At 43.8% G+C, this 27857-nt stretch overlaps 2 protein-coding genes across 2 annotated transcripts; one reads left to right on the top strand and one right to left on the bottom strand.

Moving 5' to 3' along the window:
• Positions 1 to 440: 440 nt before the first annotated feature.
• Positions 441 to 20324, bottom strand: slc4a8 (solute carrier family 4 member 8). The gene is made up of 25 exons (XM_076156837.1): positions 20280 to 20324; positions 10887 to 10968; positions 9568 to 9717; positions 9022 to 9157; positions 8508 to 8668; positions 6796 to 6972; positions 6012 to 6103; positions 5491 to 5648; positions 5307 to 5394; positions 5064 to 5210; positions 4840 to 4940; positions 4372 to 4546; positions 4131 to 4264; positions 3783 to 4028; positions 3397 to 3502; positions 2926 to 3087; positions 2700 to 2813; positions 2450 to 2611; positions 2067 to 2318; positions 1847 to 1915; positions 1557 to 1730; positions 1258 to 1389; positions 1069 to 1169; positions 745 to 850; positions 441 to 446 (listed from the first exon to the last, which is right to left on the bottom strand). The coding sequence occupies exons 1-25, from the start codon at positions 20322 to 20324 to the stop codon at positions 441 to 443; spliced, it is 3276 nt and encodes a 1091-aa protein (XP_076012952.1).
• A 1617-nt stretch (positions 20325 to 21941) lies between these two features.
• ttll3 (tubulin tyrosine ligase-like family, member 3) lies at positions 21942 to 27042 on the top strand. The gene is made up of 13 exons (XM_076156388.1): positions 21942 to 22021; positions 22453 to 22584; positions 22678 to 22796; positions 22922 to 23090; positions 23305 to 23360; positions 23534 to 23662; positions 23773 to 23887; positions 24042 to 24167; positions 24271 to 24463; positions 24803 to 24951; positions 25098 to 25341; positions 25440 to 25875; positions 25979 to 27042. The coding sequence occupies exons 2-13, from the start codon at positions 22569 to 22571 to the stop codon at positions 26750 to 26752; spliced, it is 2526 nt and encodes an 841-aa protein (XP_076012503.1). The 5' UTR covers positions 21942 to 22021; positions 22453 to 22568; the 3' UTR covers positions 26753 to 27042.
• The last annotated feature ends 815 nt before the right edge of the window (positions 27043 to 27857 follow it).

Genomic DNA, 27857 nt, shown 5'->3' with positions numbered 1-27857 from the left:
TAGCGCCTCACTAACATGCCACCAGAACAGTTCTACAGATTTCAACTTTGAAATTTGGAGATTTCATTTTTCCATTCTTTCTGTTATTTTCATACACATATAGTTCCCCTTTTCTACACAATTAAATTGAGCTGCAGGAGAATAATAAGAGACTCCTCACAAAGAAAGAAGAACCAAGATGTGTTGTGTGTATGTGTGTGTGTGTGTGTTTGTGTGCTGCACCCTATTTTTCATCAGTATTTGAGAGTGAAATGGACAGTATTGTGTGTGTTATGGTTAGCTGGTAGAAATCGTAGAGATCTTCTATTCTCTCATCTGAAGTGGCTGACGGCGGCTGCAGCCAGAATGCAGCATTCTGTAGTCCAGAACTGCTGCTTAGAGAAGAATCAGGAGGAGGGGGGGTCGCTACCGTCCCTTACTCATCAATGAACTCTATGTCTTCAAACCTGTGAGGGTAAAACAGAGAAATCCAGAGTTACAGCCAAGCAGAACGCAAGGAAGTGACCACGTCCAGCAGCAACCATGCAGCAACGGCAACTTAAGGCAACCGGACTTGCTGAGGCTCCTTGGATCAAATGGATGGATGGATTTCAATTTGTGAAACAGCAAGTCCAGTTGCTTTCAGTGCAACTGTTGGCTATAAAAGACCTGGATGATCAACAGCTTTCATAAAGGTCTAGCAAGCAGTGTATTCAGACGGTATTGAGGGCAGGAGGTGAGGAGAGAGAGAGGGTGCGGCCTTGCCTTCTTAGCAGCCACAGAGCGAGTGTCCTTCTGATTGGAGCTGAGGGATTTCCACACGGTGGTTTTAGACATTTCATCAGAAATATTAATATCAGAGGGATCACACCTGGGGAGCGAGGGAGATGGGAAGGAGGGTGAACAGGGTGGGAAAGCAGATAGATACGGTGAGTTGGCGTGTCAGGGGAAGAGCCCAGGTAGTTAAGGGTGCACGGGAAAACACACCACCACACACCGGTGTAAAAGACAGCAGACAGACACACACACACAGACATGAGTGTACACACATGTCCCTGTGTGTGTTCAGGTTCATGCGTGTGTTCTTACCTGGGGTCATGTGCTTTTGAGCTCTGAATGGGCTCCCTGCTCTCCATCGGGATCTGAACAGTCACCTCTTCCTGTTTAGTAGTGAGCATCATTTGTGACTCCTACAAAACAACAAAACAAAACACACACTAGGTAGTCAAGCATGTTTTATTCATATTTAATAAAAACCTTAAAGATTGCACTGGCTACCTCCTCTATCTTCTTAGTGGCATCGTCAAGATTCTTCTTCTTCCATTCAGGCATTAAGTCGTCCAGGTAGCTTAGCTCTCGCTTAGAGAAGCAAATGTCAAGCAGCTTTCGGACAAAGACCAGAGCTAAAACCTGCAAGCAGAGATAAGACCATACCCACCCCAGCATTACCAGCATGATTGGGACTCGGATAGCCAAAGTCATAATTCAAATATGTGTGTGTTTGTGTGTGTGTGTGTGTGTGTGTGTGTGTGTGTGTGTGTGTGTGTGTGTGTGTGTATGAAGAGAAGTTAACTCGCCATCATAGGAAAAACGATTGCAGCAGGCGAAGTCTTGATGACCCAGAGGAGCACCAGGCAGATGAGCTGGGAGATTGTGAACAGATGCACCTTCCTTAAGGGGACGTGACGCAAGTAGATGAAGTCTGGCTGGTGCTTTGCCGGCATGCCGAACAGCTTCAGACGGTCAAAGAACTGAGACGCGAGGATGAGAGAAGGTGCATTTGTTAGATAATTCTGACAATTAACAGTCAAGACAAACAGTCAAGAGCTTTTGAAAGGATCTGTGTCTTAATATGAAATAAATGTACCTGAATGCCTCTTAATGAAGAAGCTCCCATGTAAAGGAAAACTCCATACAACACTGGCATAGGAATGAACTGTAAAAACAACAACATCAAATGACTGAGCTGCAGACAACACACACTCATAATCAGACATATGACTACATCGTCCTCCGTTCTGTTTCCACTCCACAGTCTTAATATCCCGGCCAGAGGGGAGCAATATTTCCCAGCTTCAACGACTCACCTGTAGGGCCTTGGTCATGAACACAGAGCAGCCCATGAGGAAGAAGATGAGCAGGCCGGTGAGCCTCTGCTCTCTGATGCCCAGGAAGCGAGGCTGCTCCCCGGGGGCGGAGCTCTCCGACTCCAGCTTCAGGCTGTTGACGTGCGTGATGGACAGGACGGTGGCTGCCACAAACCAGGGTAGGCCCATGATGGAGCACACGGCCAACATCACCCCAACCATCAGCAGGTCCAAGTGGTACCCGCAACCCTTCTACAACGTCAGCAGAGGACAGATACGGGCATAAATGAGACCAGATCCACACCTTGGGTAGAGCTACACAAGCGACGGATGAAACCTGCAGCAACAACATCTAAATTCTAACGATTGTAAAGATTTGTTACCAGCAGTTTGTGTTCTTTACGGTTAATGATGACAGCCGTTATCTGTTGGTCCATGAAGATGAGGATGGTGCAGAGGAGAGCAGGGATAGAAGCTGCCAGGACTGTCCACCATGGATTAGGTCCTATGGGATTGATCAACCAGCCTCGGTCATCCCTGGTAGGCTTTGGGGAACACAAACCAGAGGAATGAGACCAGGATGCTCTGAGGTTTCATTTGCAGATCCAGAAAACTGGTCGATCTTCTCATTACCTGGAATTTGCTGGGCACCTGCAGTTTCTGGGAGGGAACTCCAATGGCATAGTCCAGCAGAACCATGATGACAATGGTCAGAAAAACTGCAAAATCACTGATCATAGACCGCACCTGGACAGAGGAGGTCAACACTTTCTAGATTGGTGGATGCTGATGTCATAGTGAGTCGCTAATCCATTTCTAAAGATAATCCCAATCCTGTTGCCACACTTTTTTTTTGTACCTTGGTGGGAAAGTAACGACTCGTCTTGAATTCTTTGAGGAAAGCAGACAATAAGAATGTAGAGAAGAATAAGATGGAAGACCAGAAGAGAACATCTGGGGTGTAGGGACCATTGTGGCCACACGCTGTCCCTACAAACTGGCCCTGCATGCTGACACACTCCTGCAAAGATTAAGATGGTTTACGTTAACAGAAATATGCCTCAGATTACACAAAAAAGAGAGACTGTGGACACAATAAAAGAATTATTGATTCAATGTGCTTTTGACTGTTTGCAAGCGACCTTTAGAAAGGGCAAACAGCTCAAGGGAATGTGAGGGGTCAGTTGAATGTTAACTAGTGAAAACACTATCATGTGAATGCTGTTTTCATAGCTTTGGGTGTGTGTGTGTGTGTGTGTGTGTGTGTGTGTGTGTGTGTGTGTGTGTGTGTGTGTGCGCGTGTGTGTGTCTATCCATGAGAACACATTACCCGGACAGTAAGGTTGGCCCAAGGTATCGCAGACGCTGTTACGTTTTTCTGACTCCACAGCTCTATGGTTTTATTACTGGGATTGTCGGGCTCTGCACACCTACAGCTAGAGAGAGAGAGAGAGAGAGAGAGAGAGAGAGATAAAACAGTGGTTTTACATGCTTTTACCAAACACAGGCCTGACATGAAAGGAACTGCATGCAGGGAAGCAATTTAAAAGCTGAGAACAAAAGCACAGCCACTCAGGGTGCAGGTGTGCTTTCAGAGAGAGAGAATGGTTGCACATCAGGGGAGAACAGATGAAAACAAACAATTTACCCTCTAAACACCCCCTGAAAACAGGCAGGAAAAGCTTGAGTACAGCTCTACAAAAGAGAGAGACTTACTATGTCAAGGTGAGTTTGTCCAGGTCGCTGTGTGTGTTGATGGGGTAGATGTCCCCCAGGTGGATTAGTTTTTCCAAGGCTTCATAGATGAAGATGAGGCAGATGAGGGCGGCGAAGGCCTCCTCTGTGAACCGCGTGATGTAGCACACCAGAGAACTTGCGTCAGTGGCGACCAACACCAAGCACAGCAGGGCCGTCCACAGGCCAATGCAAGTCCTCAAAGACAGATAGGAAAGGCCGTAGTCCCTGAAGGAGGAGTCAGGAGAGGAGACGAGTTGGGGAAGGTATTACTGGACGGTAAAAAGACATCTCAGAAAGTGTTATAAACAGGTGCTGCTGAATACTCACTTGCAGAACTTGAAGAGGATTTTCTCAAAGACAAGCACCGGGCCTGTGCTGCCCAGAATGGTGAGAGGCTGACCAGCAAACAGAGAATATGCCACACCGGTCATGGACGCACCCAGTAAGGACTCGATCGCACTCTAGATCAGAAGGACACAACAAAATGTTTGTCTTGTAATCATAATGTCCTGCACACAACATGAGAACACAGCATCTAAACGTGTGCGAGTGTGTCTGTACTTCTTACAATGCGTCCCTCGGTCGCCTCCCCCAGCAGTCCGCCAAAGGTGATGACGGGAGACATGCAGGCGCAGTAGAGGAAGAGGAAGGAGGCAACACACTGCAGACTCAGGCCGTCCTTATAGTCGCTCAGGTAGAATGGAGCCTTCCTCTTAATGTCCAGGATAAGACCACCAAACAACCTAGGAAAGATGGACAGGATTGGTTGGGGAGATTTGTGATTATATAGTTCCACAGAGGCTCCATTCTGTCTGAACAGTTGACAATTTCTGGTCGCAGCAACTGACAAAGCTGGTGATCGACGCCTTCAAAAATCAAAACAATGTCACACACGCCCCATCCATCAACTTCCACAGTGGGTAAGGACATCACACTGCTTGATTTCTGAGTTTGGCTTTTATGATAGATGGCGTCATGAATCTAATCCCTACAGGAACACGCCTGTGTGTAGGTGAATGAGTCTAAAAACAGTTACCTCCCAGTTCTCTGCAGCTCCGGCCCGTGGTGCTCAGCATGCAACTCCTCGTCTACCTGGCAGGCTGAGCCATTAGGGACGCCAGGCATCTTCCTCTTCTCCTACACACAACCAGTGACAGTCCAAGAATCAACAACAGTCAATCAAAAGTAGCATATTAGCACAATTTCATTTTTATGCACTAAATTAGTTGCCAGATCTATGGTCTCATTGCAGCTGTATACCTGAGAGGGCACATTTTTGGGAGGCTCAATGCGGATAGAGGGGTCCCATTCCCCTGGTGGCAAGACGGTCACCTGATCCAGGAATTCATCTATCCCAGCCAGGAGATCGCCGCGGTCCTTTGCCTTGTATGCGACGTCGTGAAAGATCTGAGGAGAGGAGAGAATGAGAGGGGAAACAAAACTATGCCTTCCTGTGTTGGTGTTTGATTTGAACTGAGTGTGTTTTATGATGCTGGATGTTACCTCGTCTGTCATGATGGTAGCCATTGAGCGTCCAATTTCATGGTATTGCTGACCCTTTCCATCTGGGCCCAGAAGAATGAAGAGGAACCTGATATTTGTCAGTAGATTAGTTAGAAAATGTACCTTTATCCTGTTTCCATAGTTTATAACATTTATAACATTTGAATCTGTTGTGGCCCTGTACCTTGTTGGAATGGGAACCTCAGTGAGTCCAGAGAGGAGCACAGCAGGGGAGAGGCGGACAAAGGCCACAATGGGTCTTTCCAGGAAATCCAGCTCTCCCACCAGCACATTGGAGGCTTCTGCACCCTCTGGAATCTTCTTCATGAAGTGCATGTCCACCTGGAGAGACAACGCAGAGGCTAGCATGAGCAATGAATCACATGACAAAAACGGTCCTGTGAGGCCATGATTTACAATTCTGCAGTGGTCGGCTGCTTGGGAATGCACTTGATGTAGTTCCTATGTTATTTACTAGGTGGCACTATTTGACCTTGTTGTTGATGCTGATTGACTGCACACAGAGCATTGATTATTCATCAATGCAGGGAGCTACAGCTACACCACATGTCCAACCAGAAACATCTGCTGTGAGATGTATCATCATAATAACATCTTCACAGGTGCATAACTGATTAACAGATTCTTTCCTGTTAATGCAGCAATCTGTTGTGTTCTATCACACACTCACAAAAACCTGGTTACCTTGCTTAGGTCCACCTGAGTGCTGTCCTGACCAGCACCGTTCTTCAAATCTGGGATAGCTGAGGGGGGCTGGGGAGATGTGGCTGAACCTGCTTGTGTGTGTGTGTATGTGTATGTGAGAGACAGAGGGAGAGAGAGAGAGAGAGACACACACAGCCACCACATATTATTTTTATTGTCCTGCCAAGTTCTGGGGGAATGAGACAATTTATGTAGGCAGTACATTCTGGCTGTCAATACGTATTTCTACAGTTTGCTTAGGAACCAAACACCCAATGTTTTTTTCTGGCGGCCTGAAAAAGAGTCTGTGTCCGTGTTTACAGATCACACTCGTCTATCTGCCAGTCTCCTTTCCACTGTCTGTTATTTAGACTGGCTGCTTTCCAGTCACTCTATTTCTATATACCATACCAGATTCATCAGTCTAATAATACACCTGTGCTGTAAAACACCAAGCTGTCTCTGGCTGAGGACATTGTATGTTAACTTAAGATTTGCATTTTGTCTCCGAATTGATCAAATCAATCTAAGCCATCCCAATCGACCATAAAACACTGATTGCCTCATATTATTGTGTTCATGACACTGGATTTCTGGAATTAGAGGTTCAATGGTAAATGGACTTTACTTTTCTCACACTGATGCTCAACACACTTCAACAGGCTCTCTAGGAGGAGCCCGGAATTGAACCACTAAATTTTCAATCCCTAGATAAACCGCTCTACCATATATACATTAATATATAGATTATATAGACTGCTCAGAAAGGTTCTGTCTAACTCACCGATCAGATGGGTCTCTGAATGCTTGCGTGTTCCCTCAGCGAGAGAGCGCACCATGGGGATCAGGTTCTTCTTCTTCTCATTCTGATGGTGGTGTCTCTTCAGCAGGGCCTCTCGCACCTTCACTCTCACGCTGTCATCCAGCTCGTGTGACGCCTCCTGGTGGTCCAACACCATGTCTGCAACATGTACACACATTTCCGGCATCATTTAATAGGTTATCAAGTCTGATGAAACACTTCCATGCTACTGGCATCAGACACAATGCAGCAGCTTTTGATCAGAACTTTAATAAATCAACTATAAACACTAATTCTGATGCCTTATTTAATTTCAAATGCTTATGTTTCCTCTCAAGTTCTTTGCTTGATCCTTGGGTGTCAAAACAGTACGAAACAGAAGTGTGTGTTGAAAATTATCATATTTTTTATAATATCCATGATGTTTGTTGATAATGTGAGACTAAAGAGTATAATCAGCATCTCTCCATCTCGCCCCACTTCCGCACTCTCCTCCTTTACCCAGACATTTTGCTGAGTCAGTTCTGCTTCTAGCTATCCTCCTACTTTCCCTCCTCCTCCTCCGCAGCCATCAGACTGCCAGTCACATATGCGCACACACACACACACAAACACACACACACACACACACACACACACACACACACACACACACACACACACACACACACACACACACACACACACACACACGTCCTGCAGTATTGGCATGCACTTCAAGGTTAAAGTGTTGAGCTCAGCGCCAGTATAATCTGCCGTGTTAATGAGGACGGTGACAAACGGGGCTCACAACCTAGGGATGTAACATCGAATGTAACTCTCCCTCACGTTGCAGGAAGCAGATGGATGAATTTCTTCCAAAAGGTTGATCAGATTTGCATTATTACACTAAATGATTTTAGGCTTAAAGACTGTAATTACTTTGGATGTACTTTGTTCTGTTTCCTCTGACTTGGCTACCATTTGAAGTCCAGGTGCTCATGGCAGGAGTCGAATGGAGGAGAGAGGAAAGGTGAAGTGAGAGGAGTGATTGCGAGCAACAAGGCCGTCCAGACTGTAAACCTGTCACAGTCTGACCATGGAGAAGATGACTGATGCAAAGCCATGAACCCTGCTTCAATCATCTGTGCGTTCGTGTGTGTGTGTTGGTGTTTCAGTTCTGCCTATCTACAGACAAATGTACGCTGGACAGGACAGGAGAGGCCTGTGCTTGTTATACAATGGTCACACTGCCATACAGGCTACAACCTGAGCGTGTGTGTGTCCCTGCATGTCTGTGTGTGTGTATTCCGGCAGCCACCAGAAACTGTCCCCTCAGGCGTGTACTGGATGTGTCTCTGCTCTCAGGAGGACAGATTGATTTATATCACACATCCAGTGTACATCTCTGCTCAGACATAAGGACTGTTTCATTTCAGTTTCATTCAGTGGACGTAATATTTATTCATGGACAAAGACAAGAAATTACTTCAGAGAGAGCGGGATAGGAGACAGGAAATGAGAAATAGACCACGACTTTCATTCCAATATAAAATCTCCATTTGAAAAGGTGACACCAGTAAAATGATTAGCATAGATTCCCCCACTGATTAAATGATAACAAATAAATTATAATGCATAATATAAAAAATATTTTGCAATTCTGAAATCAAGTGATATGATTTCTTTGGACACACAGCTGTAAAACCTCTAACCTGCGATCTCTTCGATGCTGTCGGCGTGCATGTCGAGCAGCACACTGCCGTTGATGATGCAGCTGCGCAGCTCAAACAGGCTGTGGAGAGAGAGCGTTGCGACGTAGGGCTTACTCCACCTCTCCCCGCCATCCTCCACGTCTTCCTCAAACTTCAGCCACCTGCATGATAAAGAGCAGGAGGGATAAGCGGATAGACTGGGGAGCTAATTGTTTCCCATCCCGTCTTATTACTGCGTTTGCTTTTAGAGCACAGGGTTGAGATGAGGATGTGAAACTACACAGGTGGTTTTTGATTCCCAACAGCCCGAATAACATCAGAGGAGCGATTAAGCTGGCGGAGCATTTCGCCTCAAGCAAACAGACTAAAACTAAAGATCCAGTGATTCTAAAACATGATGTAACTACCACTTCTACAACTCCCTTCTCACAGCAGCACCGCTGTAGCGCTGCCGGTCTGTCAGAAGCAATACTGCCAAGCACTGTTGTCAACGGCTCCCCTAGGAGACCCTGACCTGGCTGTTTCCTTCCACTCAGCGTCCTTGCCATCCTTCACGCAGATCTCATCCAGCTCGGTGAACAGCTCATGGGCCACATGTTCGGCGTCCTCCTCCGTTCCCAGAATGAACTGGACCCGCTGGGATGGTGTGTCTGTTAAGAGTGAGACAATGTGAGGGAGGAAGGAGATGGTTGTTTCTGGAAAGGCTTCAAACACACACACACACACACATGCACACACACACACACACACACTTTGCTATGTCATTATGTGGCTTTTACTGTACGTACCTGCTAAGTGATGAGGCGAACGGATCAATTTAACTACATTACACACAGACACAAAAGCACAATATGCAGACTCGTTCTTGCTTTTTGACATGTATGTGCGTGTGTGTGTGTGTGTGTGTGAGTGTGTATGTTGTGTGTTGATATGCTTCATTTAGTGATCACTACCTCCTTACTATCATACCAAGTTTTGTATGGGTGTGAGTGCAGGCATTTTAAAGATGTACTCTCTCTCTCTCTCGCTCTCTCTCTCTCTGTGTGTCCCTCTGTCGTACCAGTGCACGTGGTCGTTTCAGATCCTTCACTTTGTAGCGTTGCGGAGCTCCCTGCCCTTCTGTCTCTCTTGCGGTGCCGAGAGCTGTGGGGCTTGTGGTGTCGATGGCTCTGCCTGGGCATTCGCACCCCCACAAACAGAGTCCTGTGACCTGAAGACAAGGACAAGCACAGTAAGAGGGGAACACACACACACACACACCACGTTTACCATTGAGTCCATTTACAGATCAGTATGACAACGCTGGGTTGCAATTAACTGAGATCAAGAATACATCGAAAGTCCATTAAAAATTGTAATAAAACATCATCACTTTGTTACAAACTCTTCACCCTCTTAATTGTTGCCTCCCAGAGGAGCGCAGGGTAGAAGAGGACACCATTGTCTTCGTCTTAGCAGTCCTACATGAAAGTGATGATCTGGGTCACAAAGTATATTTGGCCGGACACAAAGGAGGAAGAGAGAGGAATAAATACCACCCACTAAGCTCATAATCTACTGACTTCTTGCGAGTCTGTATTTATATCACTGGCCCGTGAGGCGAAAACAGAGACACGTGAGTAACGCTGGTGAGATAAAAGGCGAATGAAAGAGCACAGAACAGGACACTGCTGACGTACTGAGGAGAAAGGAATGAAGAGGAAGAATTTAATCTGAAGAGGAGTTGTTGGACTCCCTGGAGAGAGGGAACAACATCTCACAGCGCATCTCTCACACTTACTTCCTGCCACCAAACGTCAGCCAAACACTCTGAGGCGAGTGTTAAATTTAGTAAGAAGAGAAGGAATCCACAAGAGCTTGACAAGAAAGAATCAAACAATCGGCCGGTTGATAAAACTGGTTAGACTTAGGCGAAATAAATATCATAAAACAACTGTGACCTTTTGATTGCTGTGTGTGTGTGCGCGTGCGTGCATTTTGTGCTACAACAAGGATATAAAGCTACTGAGCTTCTTCCATCTTGAATATACTGTATATTATCCTCACTCTCCCACACACACACACACAAACACACACACACACACACACACACACACACACACACACAGTGATGTCAAATTACCCCATAAGCCTCCTCTGTAAATGGAGGATTCATTATTAATGTTCTCTCTCTCGCTCTCTCCATTCACAGATACACAGAGGGAACATCCTCTCATCGTAAACTATCTGCACTCATGACTGAACCCAGGGAAAACACAAACACACCATGTGACAGAAAAAAACATCAAATGACTAAATCTAGCAGGTCAACATACTTCTGAATGGAGGACTTTTGGTTTTAATGGCATAAATATGTTTCCATCTGGACGGGCTGCTCACCTTCTAGTTCCTCCTTCTCATAGTGGATGTTCAGGACGGAGCTCGTCCCTCCCTGGTCCACCACCACCTCCTCATCTGGCCTCTGATGGACACACACACAAAACACATTCAAGTACAGTGTTATTGTTATTGTTAGTCACATTCACTGAGGTGTTACAGGTCTTTGCAATGCTCTGACACTTAATTGAAACTTTCCAGTCCCTGTACAGCTACAGCTTCCATATTGAGCTTATGAAAGGAACACCTTCATGATGAGAGCCTGAAAGGAAAGCTGAAGGGCATAATGACCATGTTTATATAAGAGACACGACTGAGACAAGTAACACAGCAACTAATTGGTCAAACTGGCAAAAGCTTTTCAAAGACTAGCATTGAATTCCAGACAGTCTATTCTCAGAGCGTCTGGCACAGACACAGCAGGAAGGACACAGAGGGAGAGAGAGAGAGAGAGAGAGAGAGAGAGAGAGAGAGAGAGAGAGAGAGAGAGAGAGAGAGAGAGATAGTGGGAGAGAGAGAGAGAGAGAGAGAGAGAGATAGTGGGAGAGAGAACACAAATGCCACACGTATAGTGCATTCAGTCGGGGAGTTGCTAGGCTCTCCTATGCAGAGGAAATCAAATATAATCAAATTAGCTGAGTGACACACCCATCAGCTCAGCTGCTGTTTGCAGATTGTTGCAGTGTGTGGGTTTGTGTGTGTGTGCATCACGTTCCCCTTTGTAAGGCCCATTCAGAAACAGTGTTCGCTCGCTCCATGAGGATGAGTGTTTTCCATGTTCATGTACTAATGATGAGAGCAGCCGGAGTGTGAGAACCTCCATTAGCAGCGCTGTGCTGCTGACGTCCTTCTGTACTCCTCACTTGTGCACATAAGCATTAAATCCTACATTTCCTATAACATGTTTCTTTAACTAAGCTGTCTGTACCACTGAAGTTTAGACATTAAACATTTATGTTTGAGGTTTGTTCAAATCTTTCTTCATATCTGTGTAAGTGAGCGTATACTATGTTAAGCTGGGAAGAGGGCAAAAGCTGTTACCAATGAAATCAATGACAAAAATCTATAAATAAATGGACACACGGAACACATTGATTCAATTGCCTGCCAACAGAGATTACCCTCAGCTCTGCACACACATGCATACGCACACACACGTACCAATACACAAACTTATCTATAATTGCAGCTCTCTCCATAGAGGATGCTACCACCCACTCTATGGACACATGATCCATACATGCTGTGTGTGTTCTGTGTGAATGTGTGAGGGCGGCGTATGGCAGGAACAGAAAGTTGAACATGGAAAAAACTGACACACTTAAAGTGATTATTAGAAATTGATAAAAAGCTAATTGGAAAACGAAAGTGTGAAATGAAATGAAATAATAGCTAATGGAGCAAGAGAGAGAGGGAGAGAGAGAGAGAGAGAGAGAGAGAGAGAGAGAGAGAGAGAGAGAGAGAGAGAGAGAGAGATTATATTCAGGGTATTCTAGTTTAGTTTATTTTAGTTTCAGCTTGAGTTATGGAAATAGAAGTGAAGCGTTCCTGTCAGACTGCAGTGACAGAAGGAAAAGCTTGTGTAGGATGAACTTGGTTTAAGTGCAATTCTGTTTTATTTAACCGTTTCTGACACTGATTTATAAATCGTAATGACTGTAAAATGTTCTCTACATGTTAAAGATAGAAATAATATAGAAATGAAAATAAAAAGTCTTGATGAGCACAACAAGCACTGACAAAACCCAGTGTTTTGATTCATCTTGGTAGACAGGGAGGTGAACCCATGGCCTTCCAGGTATTGATGTTGTCTGCTTTTCCCCCCATCCTGTCTAATATTGGTAATATTTTTAGTTCTATTTTCCATCTTTTCATATTCTCATTTTCACTCTTCCACCTTCTTGTTTGTTGCTTGACCCCCAGCTGTTCTACACAATTCAGTACAATACAATACAAACAATACAGTGCTTTAGCAACACCGCAGGCAGGGTTCTTGTGCTCCACACAGACAATGAAGCTACAGCAAAACAACTAAGGTTCAATATCACACAAGTCAATAAATAAAGGGCAAGTTTTTCCAACATTACCATAAAGCTACTGCAGTTGCATTCAGTTGTGTAGTACATTTGTGGTATATTTTCTGTACTGTGTGTGTGTGTGTGTGTGTGTTTTTCTGTATATGGGTGTCTATTTCTGCCATCAAAGCATTTGTGGGGGTGTGTGTGACATTCAATCTTCTTAAATAAGCTGCAATGGAGGGCCAAACACAGCCTGTGGAGATATACAGCCTCTGTCATACAGGCTTGTGCTGTAATGGCTCAGTCTCAGTATCCAGCTGGTGTTGAGTGCAGGCCAAACGTTTGCCAGGAAGTGGATTTGTTACGAGCTAAGGGTTTCGTATTAGAACACGTCTCGACCCGTCACGACAGACCCTCACTTACTCCGATTAAAAATAATACGGTTCTGCTTATGACAACTAATGCAACCACATGTCCTTTAATTGAAAGTATTCACTGTTCAGACAATACAACTCAATTTCCACTAAAGTAGCGCGTGTGTGTGTGGGGGGGTATTTGTGTGAATGTGAGAGGCAGAGCAGTAAACAATGAGGGCTGATTGATTTTCTTTGGTTCTCCTGAGGTTTGTCAGATGAAATACCACACACATTTTATTGACTCATTTGGATTTGGAGTCATACTTCTTCCTGCCAGCACATCAAATGTTCAGCTGCATACTAAAAGGATTATTAAAGGATTATATTCACCCTTCTGCACGAATAAAACCTCATTTTTAAGCATATTAAATCTGAATAACATACAGCACATACAAGTGACTGTCTTACCTGACTACAAGCCAAAACTCTAATCCAACGCCTGTGTTTCTAGCAGTCATGGTGACGACATCACAGACATCTTACAGGCAATTGTCGATAGCTCTGAGATCCCAAGACGCGCGGTTAATTCACAGTTGTGGGAGGTTGATGTTGCTGAGGCAAAGCCCTGATGCCTCTGCCACACTCTCTCTCCACCTTTATCACTGCGGTGGGACTCTCTTTCCATGACTGAGCACTTCTAAGTCCCTAGACAATTTTCTCCCTATTAAAGAATAGTACGTCCTAATTATCAAGTCAGCATGTATCACCCACATGTTTTTATGATGCGTATGCATAATGTAGAAGTGCCGGGACAGAAAAGGGCTTGTTAGGCTTATAAACTGTGATGCGAGTAGCAGTCTCATTAGCTCCTGCTGTTTGTCTTCAACAGCTCCTACCTCTACATGAACTTAAAAGTGTTAATAAGTGTGAACAGTTATTTGGGATGTCTGGTAAAAATGTTTGATGGAAAGAACGCCAAGGAAGAGGTTAAATAGCGTGCCCTCATCTATCTGTGAATTTGGATCTGACTGTATGCTTCCCTCTTGGCTCTCCTCCTGAATTTACTCCAGGTAGTCTCGCTAATTTTTGTGCACAAAGGAAATGAAAAAATGGAAAAATCTGCATAATTGAAGCCATTGTATTTATAATGAGTCCTAAATCTGTTCCGTTTCACAGAGCAAGAGTAACACAAATTTTAGAGACTGACATGCAGCACAATCTTGCCCATGGTGTACTACAGGCAGAAGTCCTATCTGTATGGGGGGAAAAGCATTTAAGAGATAAGAATCATTTTGTTACTTGTTAAAGTAATATTTGATGTCTTTTGTTAAATTGTGTCAAATTTGAAGAATCAAATAGTTACGATATGTATAATGCTCATAATATTGAGGTATTGAAATGTTTTTGTCTCTCCAGCATAAACACACTCACTAGCTCAATCAGATGTTTGCATGATCACGCATACAACACACACATGCACGCACGCGCTCGCACACACACGCACACACACACACACACACACACACACACACACACACACACACACACAACGTTATCAGTCAGTGCAGCTGTGTCTGGTGAATTGAGGCTTGTGTGCAGTGTGTGGGTTTGGGCTCAGGCTGGAGGCAGTGCAGTCAGCTCCATTAAAATTGGAGCTTTACCAACTACATAGATATACAAGAAGAGCAAATGAGGGAGAGAGAGAGAGAGAGAGAGAGAGAGAGAGAGAGAGAGAGAGAGAGAGAGAGGAGGGAGGGGGAAATAGAGACACTCTAAAAGCTCTTTGTCCTAGAAAGGATGGGAGATCATTCAATCATCAATTTGTTTGAATCTATTTAGTACATACAGAGAAGTGGAAGCAAATCATTTTACAGAGGCCAATCAGATACCTACAGAGTGAACAAAACCTGTTCCAAAGAGAAGGAAAAGGTCTTTCTTCTTCTTAAAGATCTTTGCTGGGAGGGGTTGGATTAGAGTCCTTGCTCTTAGTGTATATTACTGATGGTCAGCCTGCATCCATCCCGGTCACGCTTCATTAGGTCTCCTGAAAACGATTTTGTCTTAATGGCAGAAGCATGCAGGTATGTGTTTTACTACAGGTTAATGGTTCCCTCCTATTCACAACCCACTTCCCTGATGACGCATTAAGCGTTTCAACTAATTAAAAGCTCACATGGCTTTGTTTGCTTTCCCACTTAGTGGTTTATGTGTGTGAGGACTGGCGTGACCTTCAGAGTGTGTATGTGTGCCATACTTCCATGTTGCATACTTCCATCTCCTGGCAACTGCCCCCTTTTCTCAGCTCTCGTCCTCTAGCTTGCCGTCATGGTGCTTGTGTAATAATTTTCCACACAGATTACTGCCACTGCACCATAAAAGGAGTCCACCACTCGCCCCAAAATGGCCGCCTGTCCTTGAGTTTCTACTTTTCGCTTTGAATGAGCTGGATAATAAAAGAGGACAAGCCAGATCAGATCAACTTGATTGATGTTGGAGTTGTGGATTGACAAAAGGAAAAGCAGAAACACTGTGTAACAAATCTGTTTCGCCTATTGTATGTATTTTGTTGACTGCGATGATACCTGGAGACACGGTGTAAAATGAAATATGATGTTTATTTACGCAAAAAGGTGAAACAAATGCCCCAAGGCAACAATTAATTCGTCCTGAGGCTCAATACCGCATCCTGAGGTGAACTATAGCTTTCCCAGCAGCTCAACTCACGTGTGACCAAGCTTCATTTGCATAATCTCATGTGACTGACTAACCAAACCCATATCACGTTACAGTTACAACGTAAAGGCAGCGACATATTCCTCTTTTCTTTTGTTCTGCTTTAGTGGCATACTACTTCAAAGTGTTGGAGGATATTCAACGGTAAACTTTCTATTTAAACAACCTTGATGATATTCTTAACCTAAATCATCATCGTGATTAATCATAATCACTCATTGTTCATATTTCATATTCAGGTAATGACATAGTGAAGACTCAAGGAATGAAGAAGGAATCTCAGCGCATAACAAAATATATAAAAATCTAATAAAACTCACATTTTGTGGTGTTCAGATCATTGCACACACACAAAACATTTTTAAAAAGGTTCATATTAGTCAAACAGGTGTGGATCAGAGCCATCAATAGTGTAATGACAAGCACCTGGCTACCATGAGAAAGGTCAAACTAATAGCTTGGCGATAGAAAAACATCAACGCAATATCAGAAGTCCTTTGTCAAAAAGCAATTACAGTCATACACACTGCAATGATCTTCACAGTGAACAATTAGAGCAGCAATAATTTGTAGCTTCCACTATATGTCCCCGCTGTGTGGGGCAATCAATACGCTGCACCAAAAGGCCCTTTCACTCTATTGGGGAGACGTGAGGCCTGCTGATGACAATGTTGAGGTCTGAGGTCCAGAGAGAAAACAAGCCAACACAGATAAAAGCCACTTTGCAAAGCAGATTCATTCTCTAACAGCCTGTTGTAATTATGAGCAGTTGCAAGTGAGAAGCAGGAGATGACATGAAAGCACAAATGTATCAGGATATATTTTCACTCTGTATGAATATGAAAACTACACCAGCAGTAACATGAAAAACACTGAATGGCAAATCCATGAAACGGCAATGGATGATTCATAACCGAGGCATCGCTTCATCTTTGCTGTGTCTTGTGAGAGTTGACATGAAGGGAAGCAGACATTCAAGACATAAGCAACTGTCGTAGTTACAATAACCTCTTCACCTCTAACAAAGCACTTGTTGAACTTTCCAACAGAAATAACTTCCTATACGTCCTCCTGCTCTTCCTTCCTGTCTGTCTCCTATTTTTATTTTCCCGTCGCACCTCCACATCCCCTCCCCTGTTCTAAGATTACCTCTCTCTCCTCTCCTGCCAGCAGCACCATGAACTGACAGCAGTACAACAGATCCTGACTCTGACAATTGGGTCTGTCAATTCCAGACTGGGCATTGTGTCTGAGAGCCAGTTTTGGCACTTGGTGCCAGAGCTTTAGGCTACTGCCCAATAATAGCGTCAAACAATCCCTTGATTGACCTGCTGTAGTGACACGTTGTAACACGTGTCACTACAGCAGGTCAATGGTGGTCAATGGTTGGTAAAAGCACGAATGGATGAAAGGAAGACAATGCTCATAGTGGTGGAAACGTGATATAGAAGAGAGGAGAGCTGGAGGAGAAAGGGCAAGAAGCGAAGCTGTTGTGACTGCTTCAGCCCACAGACAGCATGAGTCATACACACCTTGTTGAATGTCATAAACACAGTTCTGCCTCTAAATATCACTGGTCTTCCAATTGTTTTCATCTAAAGGGCATATTGTAGTTTTGGCTGGTTTTGAGATTGAAGGTATGACACTGTACATATTAGGTGAGCTGTTAAAGAACATTCTGACACCAAAAACAAGGTGAACATTCTAAGCGAAAGAAAACTGACATTGTAGTTCATGATGTTGTTTTACCACAAATTCAACATTATGCCTTGATTGTGGTGGTAGTGGAAGCTTTGGGAATGTAAACCTATTGCTGCACGAGAGTGATGCACTGTAGAAGTCATTTTCATTGGGAACCACAACCAACAATAGCCATTGTTTCAGATAGGCGGATCACACCTGGAGCGACATCAAGGGATTGTATTTACATGCAGCCTCTGTCAAAGGTTGTTGACATGGCAGCACTTCCATCGCTGCACAACCTGACACAAGTCTCTTAGTTTACACTCACCCAAGCAGAAAACAGATCTTAACTAGGGGTTGAGACAGATTAGGTTCTTTTTCCACGAGTTTAATAAGGCTGTGCTCTCTGCAGCTTACAGCAATATTTCCTTTCCCAGACATACATTCTTCATCCATCCTTGGTTGTAACTTTCTATTTCATTATTGTTAGTATTTACATGCAAGATGAATGAGCTGCACTACTGCACTCTGGGAAAAGTTATGTGATAACAGTGAAACATTCATTTGGATCGTGTTACTCCAAAGCTGAAGATCAAAGCACAGGAGGTGGAGGCCACGAGCCAACCATCCACACACACACACACCTAATGTGTGAAGCATGAAGGAGTATGCTTTGGCTGAAGCATATTGCAGCATGTTAAAGAGAACAGAACCCACTCACTCATTCATCAGTATTACGTGCTTGATTTGCATCACCCACGAGCACACTAGGCTAAACAGAACTCTTCCAGGCCAAGAACATGCAAATGAGCACAAATATATGAGGAAAGCCTAGAAAGTTTGTCAAAATCCAAGGGAAGCAAAGCAGTTTGAAGCTTGATTAATGCGACTTAAGACATTCACACCTCTCTCTCCAAGGAGTCATTGCGGGTCAATGACTTGGGGTGGAAAAATGGCCCTCAAGGCAAAGCCAAGTGCCTTAAACTACCACAGAGACAATCCATAAACCATGAGACCTGAACAACCTTAGCTTTACAGACTATTGTGCGTAGGATATGAATCATTTATTGATTGATTTATTAATGAAGGGTTACGAATGTCTCTTGTTTGTTTTTTTCATTTCACTGTGTGTTTCTCAGTGTGAAATCATCATCTTTGAAATCTAGCTACTGTCCTCTACACCTGACCACTGACTTCATTGCTTTATTCAGACAAGTACAGGTCGAAACTTATATGAAACTAAAATTTGTAGGTATATTTTTGTAGCAGTATTTCCTTTCACTATTATGGTACTCCCATTTTTGATGCACTACATTAATTCAATGGCTGTTCAATTACCCTGCAAATATAGATTAAAACATATGACCAACAAAACAGTGTGATGCATTATAGGGATTAAATGACAACCTTTAAACACCTCAACATTGCGATGCAACACAACAAACATTTTAACAGCCTGTAGATGAGATTAGTACTGATAAATCACTGTAGACCACAAGAAATGCTGACAAAAATACATGAATTAACAGGCCTTCTTTTATTGTTTGTCTTAAACTCTCCACTTGTCCACTCTGGCTCCTCTGGTTGTCTGTGGTCTGTTTGCACCTGTCTCATGATCTCAGACTCATAAATCATAAATCCCTATAATACTTTGCTGATGTAGGTTGAATTTGAGTCCCCATAATACAAGATGGCATAATTTAAATCAAACCATAATAAACATTACTGGGGTCCGCTGTGTCTGTTTGATGTCGATGAATGGTGCCCAGTGGCCCGTTTGTCCTTATTGAGTCTGCCTGTGTTTCCTCAGCTGATAATGGATCACACATCAACACAGAAGGATGCCTTTTCCCTCCTTCAAACCTTTAGATCCCTGCTGCTGGGATCGGATAGCTAAGACAGCTCAAGCACAGACAGGATGGCGTCAAGGTCATTTAAGGGTAATTGACACAATAACACAGTGCCTGAACGAGAACATGCAGAAGAAAACGCACTAAATCTCCTTACACACTTGCACACTTATCTCCTTACTTAGCTCCAGGTGACATCCTAAACGTGGTTGCTTTATATATTCAATAATCTGCTGGACTGACACAATATTGCAGCATCTTGAGTTTCCAGAACAGATACACACTGAGGAACGACCGAAACTAAATAAACATTTTGGTGCTGTCAGCTGTTCGGTGGAATGCTCTGGGGGACGCAGCTACCACACGTGTCAGTACTTCAGAATAACAATATCAACAATAGCCTCTGTAGCGTCACCATACAGGGGAACACACACACACACACAGACACACACACACATACACACACCTTACCATCATCAAATAACCTTGACAGCGCAATGTGCATAATGTATACAAAGTAGCCGGTTGTTGAATACAAATGACACACGTTTATCTTTCTAATCCTGTAGCAAACTAAAGCTGTAGGTGAAATGCAGCAACAGCGATTGGCTAATATGATTAAAGAATGTCAACAACTAGTCCCTCAAACGCACATGACCCCCTCAGAAGATTGTTGCTAATTCAAACTGAGGGCTTCTTATTGTAGTCCTGTGTCCCGTTCGTCATGCATGCACACACAGGTGAAGAGCTCCGTACCTGGTAGCTCAGGATGCTGTCGGGGTCGTTGACTCCTGCCGGCATGGTCCTCTGCTTTACGGCAAACCTGCTGAGTGTCCACGGAGTGTAAAGGTGAGACTCGCAGGGGGACGATCAGCCTCCCGACGCTGTGTGAGGACGTTTGGAACAAGCAGTCACCAGCTGGTACGAGCCGCTTCTTTCACCTCTACAGACATATTGACTGTGCGGATCTGAGCCCAGACGAGGGAAACGATGCAAAAACAAATGAAAATGAACAATATCGCACCCTGATCTGTTATGGTGTGTTCCTTTCTTTTTTTTTCTTTTTTACCTCCGCGCTCCCGGCTCCCCTCCCTCCTGCACAGGCTGTTTAGGAGCAGGATGCAGAGAGCATCACTCCGGCTTCAGCCAATCAGAGCGCACGGACACACTACTGGCTGCGACGCACTGCTGCTACACAACTCACCGACTAAATCAAGAGAGAATAAAGAGAAGAGACAAGACCTTTAGAAGAATCTATCTATCTATCTATCTATCTATCTATCTATCTATCTATCTATCTATCTATCTATCTATCTATCTATCTATCTATCTATCTATCTATCTATAAATCCATCTCTCTATCTATCTATCTATCTATCTATCTATCTATCTATCTATCTATCTATCTATCTATCTATCTATCTATCTTGATTGAAAGATACATGGTTAAAATATATGAAAAACACATAAAATAAAATATAATTTCAAGATATGCGGCAGTGTGTGTGTGTGTGTGTGTGTGTGTGTGTGTGTGTGTGTGTGTGTGTGTATGTGTGTGTGTGTGTGTGTGCGTGTGTGTTGGGGAGCCAATCAGGGAGCAGATGAGAACAATTTGATTGATCCTGTAAAACTTGACTGAGAACGCCTCGGATGCCCCCTTGTGGAAAAAGTGGCAATGTGTTTCCAATTGTTGGAAATACTTATTTATCTTACAGTGTGTATCAGGTATGAAGTTGCCAGATGCGTGTCTGAGAGTGATGGTAAAGCTGAATTTAAGAAAACTCAGATATGATTAAAGACTGTCTGTCTGCATTTAGCCCTTAAACACTTTTTAATTGTCAAAAATAACGTTTTTTAGAGTAGCTATAGTAACCACCTGAACATTCTTAGCCCCCAGATGACCTCTGGATGACCGTCATCAGTCAAAAACAACAATAAGTGTCATAGCTATCAACTATACAATGGCCAAACCCGCCTTTTTCAGACACCTGAGCGACTGACCTCAACCAGTTGGACCAGTTACAGTATATATATACACGATATATATTTATATATACTATATATATATGATTACATCGAAATCGCCCTGCCTTGCTTTGTATGCAAAATTAACCAAAATAGTTTAACTACTATTACTATTGATGATATATAAAATCTAACTACCCTTGCAGTATTAACATTTTGATCACCAGATAATTTCTTTATATGTAAAACAACAGAACACACATTTCAATGGTTGTCAATGGTTTATTGCCGGTAAGTTTACAAATGTTAGTGATCCTAACCGATGTCGTTGGTCATTTTTAACGCGTGTTTGGTTAAATATGGTTGATATTTCCTCGGCCTTCCGTTTCTCTGGGTAGCTACAGTTGCTATGGGAACCACAAACAGCGTGTATGAGCATGAGTATGTAGGAGGCGGGACGTCGCGGGTCTGCGGACGCGGGGTCACTGGGAATGTGAGCGGCGCGCTGGTGTGAGTTCACTGGAGAACGATTGGTGTGTATATTAATCAACATAATAAAATCATATGTGTAAATGTGCATTGTAACGAGAGAGAGAGAGAGAGAGAGAGAGAGAGAGAGAGAGAGAGAGAGCTGCTCGCGATCGCTCGACGCCCGATTGCTGCTGTATACTGTGTGTGTGTGTGTGTGTGTGTGTGTGTGTGTGTGTGTGTGTGTGTGTGTGTGTGTGTTTCTAAAGGTCGACGCGTAGTTTGTAGACGTAGCATTTTCACTCGTTTCCCATTATAATTTTTGTTTTGTTTACATGTGCATACATTGTGTTTATGTCTGCATATGTTTAAGTCACAGTCAGCTCTCTCCAGATTTTGATGCCTGCTTGACCCAGTTTACATCCTTCATCAGTCTAGAGTACAAGGTAGTATTAAGCTATTAATAGTAACGGAGTCTCTGTTTATTTCCTTACAGCAGGAGAACACACATACTTACCTATCAGCCTGGTTGATGATGAAAACCCATTACTGCTCCTCAAAAGCAGAACTCATTTCTTTGTTCACCTGTATAGAATTCTGTCTGAAAGTGACATGCAACTAATGCCAGGTAGGAGCAAGCACACCCACACACATTTGCATGAGCTTGTATACAGGCACACTCATATTACAATTTCAATTTCTCTTACCAATTTTGTCTCAGTGTTCCAGCCCACAGTGGCTCCTGGAGAGGGGCGGTTACGTCGCAATGTGCCCAGCCTGCCTGTGATCAAACCAGAAAGACTGAGAACAGCTAAAGCTTTGGTGGAGAAAGCAGTTAAGGTGATCACAAACCGGACGTCGCTGTATAGGACACATACAGTGGATTAGTTCCATGGTGAACAATGCCACCCATTGTTCACCATGGAGCTAATCCACTGTATGTTTCCTATATGCCTGTCTGTCAGTCGCAGAAAGTGTTTTCAGTGCATGGACCCTATCCTGTGATCCGTGCTGCCTTATGGGCCAAAGGATGGGTGGAACGGCGCTTGCCCCCTGCTGTGCAGAAAGTGCCTCATTGTCATGGGGACGAGGATGAGGAGGGTGATGATGGTGATGTTGGTCCGGATGTTATTGGTAAGGCAAGACATTTAATGGGTAAAGTAAATCTGAATGTTATCTGATTTGGTTTAATACGTTATTGAACAGTGAAAAGGAATAAACTGTATTTATTGCAAAACACAGGCACCAATATCATTCCAGCTATAGCCTAGACACACTAGCAGGCACCCCACACACACACACGTGCTTGGACACACACACACACACCTCTTTGCTTATCTGTTTTCAGAGCGAGTGGATGAGGGGGAGAAAGAGGAGAACCATGATGACATGTATGACGTCATGGTAAGGTGATGCTCAAGAGAACCGACCAATTCAACTCTGTTGTCTTCCACAGTCTGGACTCAAATGAATGTTGTGTTGTCTCATTTCTTCATGACTCTAATGTTTCTTTTTTATAGTGTTGCACATTCTGAGTAATTTGTTTTGTTGATTTAATTGTGCCTGACTTATTCTAGTCTCGTCTGGTTCGAAATGAAACATCATATTTCTACTGGACAACACGTCGGGACTGCATCGACTGTCGCTCTTTACGAAATGACCAAATGATCAATCACTATGCAAATGCTGGAACGTTTACTACCAAGGTCTCTCCTTAAAACACTTCCTACTGATGGATTAGCAAATATAAAAGTTGGTCAGCTTTGGCCATTGGTGTATCAGTCTCCTGTGTCCTCTATATGTTTGTGTGTTTCAGGTGGGGCTGTGTTTGAACCTGCGTAACCTGCAGTGGTTTGATACAGCAGATCCTGACACCTTCTTCCCAAGATGCTACAGACTCGGGGCCGAGGATGAGAAACACGCATTTATAGGTCTGCTCTCTTGCATCATGAAGTCAATGGAGACCTAAATAGATGCTCCGTCATTTCATTTATGGAGCTGGGTTCCATGTTCATTCTCTTCCTGGCTCTTTTTTTTTAAATTCTCTGTCTCTTGTCTGTCTCTCTGCTGGACGTACCATTACAGAGGACTTCAGGAGGACAGCGTGCACCAGCCTGCTGCAGTATGTGGTCGAAATGAGGAGATGGAGGAGCGGTACAACAGAGGGCGAGGAACAAAAAGTGGAGACCTGTATCCCTGTGGAGCCAGAGGGTAAAAGCTTTCAAAATAAAGAGTAAATGCTTCTGATCAGGATATGAAGAACAGGACAAGAGGGCGGTAAAAATGACATCAGGGTCTTCTTCTCTCTCTACAGGCCAAAGGGTTAAGTCAAACACTGTGGAGCATCGGTTTGTTTGTCCACAAATAATTGACATAGCTTTGCACGTGTGCCAAGAGTTTCTCAATGGTCTCGAACACAGTGACATTGATGTTACCATGGAAACGCCCCCCTCAGTGAAGGAACAGCAGTGGTCACAGTTTCTCCATGACTACTATGCAGTTGTGCAGTGAGTACAAGGCTTCCTTGAGACTTTTATTCATTTGCTGGAATAATCTGTTGTAGGTTAGAATGCATTAACCTTGTTTAGTGCTGACAGTCCAGTGTTAACACTTTATCAAGTGACAAGGCCAGTAAAACTAAACCCAGGACGCATCTCAAACAATGAGTCAGTAAAGAGGCTTGTGTGCACAGTGGGGAAATGACCTAACTGATGTTTGGCAAAAAAGTTTGTCATGAATTACAGACTACATACGGTCTGTCCCAGTTCTGTACTAATATTGTGAAAGAAAATGTTGGTAGTATCCATATTGGGTATCTGATAATCAAATAAAATGTGTATATACAGTGGAGGAGCTTTAATCAAGGGCAGCAGTGCCTTTGTGGAGCGCTGCCAGGCCATGTTAGTAAGACTACAGCAGGTCTGCCCTCAGCTGGACACAGATGGACTTCATAACATCTGGATCATCAAGCCGGGTGCAATGTCACGAGGAAGGGGTGAGGCTCTCTTTCTCAACATCATAACTTTATGTTAACCGTAAATGATTCATTTTGTCCTGTTGTGGTTTCCTTGAGCTGTCAGTAATGTACTTTACATTTGTTTCAATCAGTTGTAATGCATTCTTTCCTCTCCATGTTTGCAGGTATTATTTGTATGAATCATCTGGATGAGATTTTGGCACTGGTGGATAGTGACAGAGCCATGAATAAGGACAGTAAGTGGGTGGTGCAGAAATACCTAGAACGTCCTCTGCTTGTCTATGGCACCAAGTTTGACCTACGTCAATGGTTCCTTGTTACCGACTGGAACCCTCTGACCATCTGGTTCTACAGAGAATGCTACCTACGCTTCTCCACCCAGCCATACTCTACAAAAAACCTGGACAGGTGAGATGATATTAATTGTTTTACATGTCTACTGCCTCTGTACCCAGTTAATACAAGACTCACTTGCTGATCCTTTGACTCACCCATTTCTTGCACAGCTCAGTCCACCTGTGTAACAACTCCATCCAGAAGCACTTCCAGCCATCCCCCGACCGCCATCCAGAGGTGCCTGAGGACAACATGTGGTCCTGCTCTGAATTTCGAGCTTTTCTGCAGCAGCAAGGCCGCGGTGCAGAGTGGGAGTCTGTGGTTGTCCCGGGCATGCAGCAAGCAGTGATCCGTGCCATGCAGACAGCCCAGGACCTGGTAGAGGCCCGCAAGGCAAGCTTTGAGCTCTACGGCGCAGACTTTATGTTGGGCAGAGATCTCAGGCCCTGGTTGCTGGAGATCAATTCCAGTCCAACCATGTCCCGCTCCACCGCTGTAACTGCCCGTCTCTGTCCTGCTGTGCAGCTGGACACACTGAGGGTTGTGCTGGACCGACGTTCTGACCCTTGTGCTCACACAGGAGGCTTCCAGCTCATCTACAAACAGGTAAATAATTACAGGTTAATTTGAGCAACCTAAACGAGTAACAATCTAACAATCAGTTTGAATACATTTCAGGTTTCATTCTGTTGACCTTTCACCCATCTAGGCTGCAGTTGAAGTTCCTCAGTATTTGGGAGTGAACCTGCTGGTGGAAGGAGCCTCCATAAGGCGCTCCAGACCACCACCTCATCGACAAACTGCTATTCCAAACCCACTAGTCAGCATCCAGCTCCCTTCAGTGCAATCGTCTTCAGAGGGACGTGAGATGACAGAAAAATTGCCACATCAGAACCACCACACTGTCGCTTTTCGTCACCGTTCTAGCAAGGAGAACAGATCTTTTGGAGATAAAAAGAGGCAACTTTCATCAACGCCCCCTAAGCAAGAACACAAGGGGAGAACTCTGGGTCGGAATCATTCTTGTGTTCACAGGTCCGGCCCCAGCCAAGCACCTGAACAGCTCCTGGTGGTACAGACTGAACCTCAGAGGAAAGCACGATGTTTGGGATTGAGTCCTGCACCCAATGGGGCCCCTCTGGTCACAAGGACCTTTTCTTTCTCCCTTAGATCACCTAACAACATATCAGAATCTAAAACCCTACCCAGCCCTGCCCTCAGACTACACATCTCCAGGTCCTACCTTCCTAAGACTGCTGTGGCGCTACAGCACAGGACTCCCACCCAGGCCAGAGCTTCACTGCAGGGCCCCCTCCCTTCTCTGGACGTCTGCAGTTTGCGACCAAACATTGTAGCAAGAACCAAAACCAATCCAGGCTTTTCCTCTCATTCCAGCTTCTACAGGCATCGTTTTTTCCTCCATTCTAGTGGGAAAAGCGCAAGCCAAAAAAAAGAGGTTGCAGTGGAGGAACATAAATACTAGTGCTCACACTTGTTGACATGTTAAGGAGGTTATACGTGATAAAATGGCTAAAAGTGGAGCTGGAACATTTTTGAATAGAAGTGTGATGCAATTACCAAATCTAGTTTGAAAAGTAAATCAAGAGTTATAAAAATGGCTTGATCGCATGAAATCAAAAAGGTCCTCGCACAGTTTCAGTTTAGAAGTGTGCACATCTTTGTAATCTGTGTACTTATGTTATGGGTCATTTTTAATCAATTATTTTTAAAGACTTTTTTCAATTCCCTTTGTTGTTTGCAAGGTGATATTAAACATGGAAATTAAAATGGTATGATTTGTCATTATTTCAAAATATGTAATGCGACAACATTCTATTTTTAAAGCTATCAAAAAATAAAAAGAGAGCTAGATGACGCATACACAATGTAGGAATTGTAGCTGACCAGCAGGTGGCGATATAGGACCTACAGACCATAGAAAGATGTGCTTGTCATCACCAAAAGGCTGAGCGGTGAAACTGATTGATGGAGTCTAACATCTTCCTTGGCAGATAAACATGTCGTTTTTAAGCCCTTTCTTTGATTATATTTTAAATTGACGCACACTTAATTATATAACTTTAGTTCCTATGCTTTTAAAGAACTGGATCAGACTGTTCCTTGGTCTACTAAACTACAGAAGCATTTTCAACTCTGAGTGATTACCTGCTAATAGCTACAGCAGAGATAAACTTTTAATAATAATTACATAATAATAATAATTGCCTGTGCTATCACATAGCAGAGAAAAATATTGCAGAACAGGAATTTCATTAATAGTATTATCATTTGTTATGAGTGTTAAGTTCTGTATGTTCTGGGTGTATTCTGTGCTAAGGTCATACAGGGAGACTCCTGCATTTCTTATTGGTCAATAGTAAACGTGGAAAATGTTAATTTGGCGATGTGGCTGCCAATATTTTCATCTCGATTATTGCCTGAGGAGATTAAGTGAAACTGTGTTGGAGCATGTGTGCTTACTTGTTGGAATGTCGAGCACAGACGGTTTACCAGCAGGAGAGGCAGGCTGCCGCTCTGTCATTACATAAGTGTTCCCTCTGACATCAGTGTTACGCCACCGGCAACAA

This window comes from Genypterus blacodes, unplaced genomic scaffold (assembly GCF_046128005.1).
Source record: "Genypterus blacodes isolate CSIRO-AG114 ecotype Tasmania unplaced genomic scaffold, CSIRO-AGI_Gbla_v1 ptg000070l_1, whole genome shotgun sequence".
Lineage (NCBI taxonomy): Eukaryota > Metazoa > Chordata > Actinopteri > Ophidiiformes > Ophidiidae > Genypterus > Genypterus blacodes.
Note: the sequence above shows the minus strand (reverse complement) of the source record. Positions and strands in the feature narration are given on the sequence as shown.